The sequence below is a fragment of the Haemaphysalis longicornis genome, unplaced genomic scaffold, assembly GCF_048455015.1.
Source record: "Haemaphysalis longicornis isolate Haplotype H1 unplaced genomic scaffold, Haemaphysalis longicornis Haplotype H1 scaffold_5, whole genome shotgun sequence".
Lineage (NCBI taxonomy): Eukaryota > Metazoa > Arthropoda > Arachnida > Ixodida > Ixodidae > Haemaphysalis > Haemaphysalis longicornis.
Genome location: NW_027526385.1, coordinates 98,925,223 through 98,932,196, shown reverse-complemented (window position 1 = coordinate 98,932,196; position 6,974 = coordinate 98,925,223). Strand labels below are relative to the sequence as shown.

The window sequence follows — 6,974 nt, the reverse complement described above, 5'->3', positions numbered from 1 at the left end:
CCGTCGTTGACAATCACGGCACGTCCGGACATAATGTTTAACGGTGAGGGAAAGCCTTGGCCAATAATATTTCTCCTGTATTCTGGCCAACGTGCGAGTGAAGCCCAGATGACCCGCGGTGGGTTCGTCATGACACGCTTGTAATATTTCATTGCGTAGCGTTGCGGGGACGACTAGGAGGTGAGTATTGCCATTAGGGGTGAAGTTCCTCTTAAAGAGCACATTGTTCCGCAACGAGAAGGATGACAACCCTCTCGTGAAGGCTTTTGGAACACTACTTGTCTGTCCCTCCAAAAAGTCGATGAGTGGCCGCAGTTCTGGGTCTTCGCGCTGCTTCTGGGACATGGTGGCCGTGTTCACAGCTCCTAAGAACGGAATGTCGTATTCTTCATCGTCGGCAGGCGTTACTGGAGCTCGGGAGAGACAGTCCGCATCGGAGTGCTGTCGCCCAGATTTATAAACGACGGTTATGTTGAATTCTTGGAGCCTCAGGCTCCAGCGCGCAAGGCGCCCCGAAGGGTTTCTAAGGCTCGTCAACCAGCATAGTGAATGATGGTCGCTTACGACTTGAAACGGCCGTCCATACAGGTAAGGCCGAAATTTCAACACCGCCCATACAACCGCAAGGCATTCTTTTTCAGTTGCCGAGTAGTTCGACCCCGCATGGGAGAGCGTCCTGCTTGCGAAAACAAGAGCCTTTTCGGCACCATCCTGCTTTTGTACTAAAACTGCTCCTAATCCGATATTGCTTGCGTCCGTGTGGATGCTGGTCGCTGCGTCTGCGTCAAAATGGGCTAAAACCGGCGGTGTTTGCATGCGCTGCTTCAGCTCATTAAATGCTGTTTGCTGTTCCTTGTTCCACACAAATGGGGTATCATCTCGGGTTAGGCGGGTTAAGGGGGCTGCGATGTGGGAAAAGGCTGGAATAAATCGGCGGTAATACGAGCAGAGTCCCAAAAAGCGGCGTACGCCTTTTTTGTCCGTAGGTTTCGGGAAATCGGCGACAGCTGCAATTTTGTCAGGGTCTGGCTGTACTCCTTCGTGGGTAACGACGTGGCCCAAAAAGCGGAGCTTCTCGTAACCGAAATGGCACTTCTCCGGCTTGAGCGTGAGTCCGGCGGAACGCAATGCCTGGAGGACCAAGAAAAGTCTTTTCAAGTGCTCCTCGAAAGTGGCGGAAAAGACAACAACGTCATCGAGGTACACAAGGCACGTTTGCCATTTCAGGCCCGTCAAGACAGTGTCCATGAGCCGTTGAAATGTTGCTGGAGCTGAGCATAAACCAAAAGGGAGAACCTTAAATTCATAAAGTCCATCCCGTGTCACAAATGCAGTTTTCTCCCGGTCCCGCTCATCGACCTCGATCTGCCAGTAGCCACTCCTGAGATCCATTGACGAAAAATACCGTGCGTGGCGCAGTCTGTCAAGGGAGTCGTCGATTCGCGGTAGCGGGTAAACATCCTTCTTGGTGACTTGGTTTAGCTTGCGGTAGTCGACACAGAAGCGTAGACTACCATCTTTCTTCCGCACCAGAACAACAGGAGAAGCCCAGGGGCTTTGCGATGGCTGTATGACATCGTCCTCCAGCATTTGTTTTACCTGGTCCCTTATAGCGTCTCGTTCCTTGGGAGAGACACGATACGGGTTTTGGCGAACAGGTCTCCCATCGTCCATGGTAATGATCCGATGCTTCGTAAGGGGCGTTTGTCGTACCTTGGTTGTAGAAGAGAAGCAATCAGTAAACTGTTGTAATAGCTCCAGCAGGCATTTTTGCTTCGTGGATGGTAGACCAGGGCATATGTCGAAGACGGAGGGTTCACCGCCACCTGGCGCCGTTTCGGCCTGTAAGGCTAGACATTCTAAGTTCTCTTCAATGTTCTCAAAGCGTGCTACGGCGGTTCCTTTCGAGATTTGCTGGCGTTCGTTGCTGAAGTTCGTTAGAAGTACTTCGGTGCAATTATCATTTAGGTGCACTACTCCTCGCGCGATCCGAGATGCCACGGGTAAAAAGAAGGTCACTTGTTGCTTCAGCTATCCCATCACCACACCAGGAACCCTCGCACTTCACAGAAACCAAGGCGCACGACCTCGGCGGCAAGACGACGTCTTCATCTACTATACGCAAGGTCGACGAGCATTGTTCGTAATTGAGGTCTCGAGCCGTGACGTCGGTAGAGAATGTGACTTGGCGCTCTGGGATATTAATAATGGCGTGATATTCTCGCAGAAAGTCCATTCCCAAGATAAGGTCTTTACAACACTGGGGAAGGATGACGAAAGTGCCGACAAAATTCGTCTTACTTATACAGATTCTCGCAGTACACTTGCCCGTCGGCGTCATTACATCACCTCCTGCGGATCGAATCTGTGGCCCAGTCCACGGCGTTTTTACCTTTCTGAGCTTGTCCGCGAGTCCTTGGCTCATTATCGAAAAATCTGCGCCAGTGTCCACCAGAGCAGTTACTTCCTGCCCGTCGATTAAAACAGAAAGATCGGCGCTCACCACTTCATCAGCGCATTCTTCCGCCGTACTCCGATCGACTGCCGGCGACATTGGAGGGTCTTCGCAGCTTCCATCGGCAGCAACCTTGCCTCCAGAGGTTGCCGGTTCTAGTTTCCACGGTGGGGACTTGGAGACCTCCCCCTTGACGCATCCTGAGAGCTTCGACGATTGAACGAAGTGTTCAAGCGAGCTGGCGAGGGCGAGCATGGTCGCTGTCTCACAGACTGCTCTTGCCTCGCCGCGAGATAGGCGTCGATTTCAGGTGGTCGTTCCCCGAAACGAGGAGGGTGACGAGCGGTGGGTGAAAAACCGGCAAGTCCAATCTCGCGGTATGGGCAGCGACGGTAAACATGACCCGCCTCACCGCAGTGGTAGCATAGCGGTGTTTGGTCTGCGGTGCGCCATACGTTGGTCTTGCGTATCGGTGGCTGGAAGATCGGCTCAGTGCGGGACCATGTCCCAGAAGGCGGCTTTCGTTGCGTTGGGAAAGAGGGCCGTGCAGACGACGGACGACCCAGGGCATTCGCATAGCTCACTTGTAAAACTTCGTGGCTGGGTTCAGGTGGGACAATCGCTTGACGAATCTCTTCGCGGACGACCTCAGCGATGGTAGCAATGGCTGGCTGCGAGGAACTCGTGGTAAGCTTCTTCAGTTCTTCTTGGACAATGCTCCGGACGAGGTCACACAGCGAATTTTCGTTGGCTGGTGAAACAATGGCGGCGTGCGCAGAAGTCGCATTGTCCATTCGGTTGTATTGGCGGCAGCGATCCCGCAGCGCTCGTTCGATGGCCGTAGCTTCTTTTATAAACTGCGGCACAGTCTGTGGCGGGTTTCGCACGAGTCCGGCAAAGAGCTGCTCCTTCACGCCGTGCATAAGGTACCGAAGCTTTTTCGGCTCGGACATGTCGGGATCGGCTCGGCGAAAAAGGCGCGCCATGTCCTCAGCGAACATTGCCACACTTTCGTTTGGCTTCTGCACGCGCGATTCAAGGAGCTGCAATGCGTTGTCCTGACGATCTGCGTTCGGGAATGCCTCGCGAATGTTATGACGGAAGTCGTCCCACGTTCGAAGGCTTGCTTCATGGTTCTCAAACCATATACGGGCGCCGTCTTCTAGCGAGTAGTATACGTTTCTTAGTTTGTGGACGGCATTCCAGAGGTTGCATGAAGCGACTCGTTCGTACTGGTCTAGCCAGTTGTCGACGTCTTCGTACACTTCGCCATGGAAGCTGGGTGGCTGCCGAGGTTGTTGGAAAATCACCTGTGAGTTGTTGGACTCCATGGTTTGCGTTTCGCGAGCTTGACGTGCCTGAGCGTTCCCGGGCATGAGGCCGAATTCAGGGGTTAGGCCCAGAAGGCGACAGCTGCTGCGATGGACGGGCGTGTCGATGAGACGAGGACTGACGGGGCTAGATGAGCGGCTGCCGGTAGGACTGCTGGACATACCCCGCACCTCCACCAGTGTTCCGTTGCAAGAAGGGCAGCAGGCGAAGTTGGGGCAAAGGCAAACGGAGATTTATTTAGGCGAACTTGTGCCTCTAGAAAGAAAGCCACCAAAAAGACGTGGTCTCACGCGAAGCGCCGATCAGCCAAATCAGCGTTCCAAAGCACGAGCCGTTCCACGAACTCTCCTACACGCGCCACGTGGAGGAGCCTTTCGTCGTCGTCGTCGTCTTCGTGGCTCCGCCTCACAGCAGACGCACTCGTGACAATATATGGGTGCTGCCAACTCCAAAATGAGTTGGGGAAGTTATCCCTGAATGTTGGCGAAACTTATTTGATTAACCGTTCTACTATCAATCCTTAGCCAACCCTCCCCGAGTTGTGTGCTCCCTGCGAGAGTGTTTTCACCTACACCTAAAATAGCCGACCGTTTTTTCGGACTGAAAATTCGGACTTGCTGGATATTTCGGACTTTCCCGAGGAACTGCCAGTTGTCTCATAGGAGTAATGGCTCGTGGATTTTTCGGACTGCTCTTTTATTGGGACTATTTTTCATTCCCCTCCAGGTCCGAAAAATCGGTCGGCTACTGTACTACACCCAGGTACAATTAAAGAACGGCAATAGCTCATGTCGTGCACTGCTCCGCCGAAACAACAGACTTGTGATGATAACACATGCTCGCATTCTGAAAAAATGATGGTGATATTTGTGTGTGGTGGAGCAAGGCCAAATAGGGAAAAGAGCACCAAAAGAGGGTTATATATTGGCAGTGGTGTAAATGTGAATACTAAAATCTGTCATTAGAAAGAGACCGCGCGTAAGTCGTGACACTGCTTGCTTTTCCCGGCATAGTTTGGCACTGTTGCAGTAGTTTATAAGCAGCTTATAAGCACGGAGGAACAGCCAACTGCAATGATGATGAAACGCAGGGGCACCTTCCGTTGTCGTTCTCAAGTTGTATCCAAGTACGGCACGACAATCAACCAAGGGTGGAGCAGCCAGAGCACTGACAGCTGATGCCGTGAAAACAAGAAAAAACGGTAACAGCGGAGAGGGGCCCACCCACCCCTGAGCTTGGCCACCAGGACTTCCCGGAAGGCGGGAAACCAGCCTCGTAGTTCCTTCTCCAGGATGGGACCCACCAGTGGCATGGCACTCCTCAGGAGCTCTGGGGGAACAAAGGGTGAACCAGGAGTTCTTGCCAAGTGAGTCAAGGTGGAAAGTGGCAGTCAAGTCAAGTCAAGTCAAGTCATGAAGGAGTCAAGATGGAGGGTGGAAAGAAAACAACGAGAGAGGGGGAAACCGACCGGTGTTGTAGAGGCGCAGGTCGATCAGCTGGCCCTTGGGCGTCTTGTACACATACGGGACGGTGGGCAGCCGCTCTTCGCCCTGGGGGTGGATGGGGGACAGCGGGTGGAGGCATAGCCACTCCACCCCACTCCCTCCTTCCCAACTAAAGAGCCCAATGAACGTTGAGAGCTCGTTACTATACACAATCTGAGGCTTATTATTTTGAGGATCCCACATCAATCTCAGGTACGCATCGCCCGTAAGGTATGTGGTCTGGTGAAGTTTACGGCTTGCATTGGTGGACAAAATGTTGCACTGCCATTGAAAAATTCACTTCAAAAATTTTCTTACTAATTAAGAGACAGTTACTTGAATTCTGACACGTAGCACAACATCTTTTACTTATCATCTTTTTTTTAAAAAAAAAAAAACACAACTAAAAGCTACAAAGAAGGACCACTTTTCCCTCAGTAGAGAAAGTGCCAACAACTTACGCTGACATTAGGCGGTCACCACAAGTGTAACACCTTTACTACTCTCTTCTGTGACGGAAAAAGCTTTTTTTTTTTCCAGACACCTAACATCGTGTACAAAGCTCTCGCCATCGGTACAGGCTGCTTACTCAGTCATCAACTGTCATCAGAACACAACTTTGATCAGCCCAACAGCCTGATGAAATGGCGCAACTCACCAGGTGGCATTTCTCAAACGTCTGCTTCTTGATCTGGTATCGCACAAACAGGCACAGCTGCTCCAACTGGTTCTCCGTGTCCGCCTGCACAACACATTGAATGCGAGAAGGTATTCAAAGGTAATTTAGATCATGCCAGAGCAATCGCGACATTCAGTGCAAAACACAAGTAAGAGTCTGCCTCAAGGCTAGCAAGCGGTAATAATCCAGCGAGCGTTATTCGTCCACTACTTTTCGTGCACTACCATAGGTTGCCTTTCAAATACTATATGTTAAGCTGTGTCCACATGAAACCTAACAAATTGAGCGACGACCAAGCGGAGGTATGCGAATATTCTAGACTTTCAACACTTCGCGAGTAGTGCGCGATATCCTATTTGATTCAGAGCAGAGCTTTACCATTCATAGTATAAGAATATTTGAGATCTACGAATGATGAATGAGTATAAGTAGACATGGCCGCTCAAAAGTTAAATTTTTTTTTCTTTTTTTTGTCGAAGATTATTTGCAAAAGACGCCTCCTTGGGTTGGCTTTTCTGCACCCCACGCAGCCGTGCAGAAAAGCATGTGCTATTTCTGGTGGATGTCAGATAAACTGAAACACCTTTTTTCCCGTAAAATCCACAAAACAAAAAGAGATCTGTTGCCAACCAATGGAATGAGTGAGGAACCAAAAGCTGCTGGCCATTGGCTATGATTTAAAAATACAACCAGCCACTAAGCACACTTAGAAAGCACCTCTTTTCATACTGAAGAATCATAATTGGGACAAACTGCTTCTCTACGCCAAGACAGATGTTGGGGCACCCATATTTTATCACGGCAGGGTCTGCCAAATTTTCGTTCTATTTCTGTGTCATGTCTTCCCCACCACATTTTTTTGTCATAACGTTTTCATACCACTTCTTTTATCGAGCATGAGAACAGCAAAGCACAGCCATGTAAAGTCCTAACTGCCCGATTTATCTTTATTCTGTTCGGAGCCACGTCTAAAAACTCCATACACATTAAAAGAAAAATATTTGTATTCCAAAATATTATATTC

General features: G+C 50.4%; 1 protein-coding gene across 2 annotated transcripts in view; it reads right to left on the bottom strand.

The window, feature by feature from the left end:
• The window catches only part of LOC144138606 (uncharacterized), a 69,784-nt gene that overhangs the window by 42,250 nt on the left and 20,560 nt on the right, over positions 1 to 6,974 (bottom strand). For both annotated transcript variants that reach the window (XM_077670983.1, XM_077670984.1), the window contains exons 8-10: positions 5,930 to 6,013; positions 5,256 to 5,337; positions 5,015 to 5,116 (exon numbers count right to left, since the gene is read on the bottom strand). In XM_077670983.1, coding sequence (XP_077527109.1) covers positions 5,015 to 5,116; positions 5,256 to 5,337; positions 5,930 to 6,013 — 268 coding nt within the window. The remainder of the gene's footprint in view (positions 1 to 5,014; positions 5,117 to 5,255; positions 5,338 to 5,929; positions 6,014 to 6,974) is intronic.